The sequence below is a fragment of the Antrostomus carolinensis genome, unplaced genomic scaffold, assembly GCF_000700745.2.
Source record: "Antrostomus carolinensis isolate BGI_N321 unplaced genomic scaffold, ASM70074v2 scaffold9494, whole genome shotgun sequence".
NCBI classification, from domain to species: Eukaryota; Metazoa; Chordata; class Aves; order Caprimulgiformes; family Caprimulgidae; genus Antrostomus; species Antrostomus carolinensis.
In genome coordinates, this window is record NW_010311561.1 from 19,813 (window position 1) to 20,244 (window position 432).

Here is a 432-nt window from a genome sequence, read left to right on the forward strand (position 1 = left end):
ACTGGTGTGGGGCCACCTCTCCCACCTCCTCCTCTTGCCCATGGCAGCACGGGGCTGTCCCAGGGTGTCCTTCCTCACCGCCTGCTTCCTCCACAGCTTGAGGGGAAACTCCATTGGCGTGGCAGGGGCCAAGGCCGTGGCCAACGCGCTGAAGGTGAACCGCAGCCTCCGCCGGCTCAAGTGAGTACCCTGCTCCCCAGAGAGGGAACCAAGAGCCTTTCCAGACCTTCCTGGAGGGAGCAGCCAGGGGACAGCCAGGCCAGCAGCTCTCACTCCCTCCTGGTGGCAACATCTCCCTGGCCACTGCTTTCTGACCATCCTGTCTCCCGCAGCCTGCAGGAGAATTCCCTGGGCATGGATGGAGCCATCTGCATTGCCACCGCTCTGAGGGGCAACCACGGCCTCACCTACGTGAAGTAAGTGGCTGCTGAG

At 63.7% G+C, this 432-nt stretch overlaps 1 protein-coding gene across 1 annotated transcript in view; it reads left to right on the forward strand.

Moving 5' to 3' along the window:
* The window catches only part of NLRC3 (NLR family CARD domain containing 3), a gene marked incomplete at its 5' end in the record, with an annotated part of 11,168 nt that overhangs the window by 10,186 nt on the left and 550 nt on the right, over positions 1-432 (forward strand). Inside the window, 2 exons of the mRNA XM_010166772.2 lie at positions 97-180; positions 333-416. Of these exons, the coding sequence (XP_010165074.2) occupies positions 97-180; positions 333-416 (168 nt within the window). The remainder of the gene's footprint in view (positions 1-96; positions 181-332; positions 417-432) is intronic.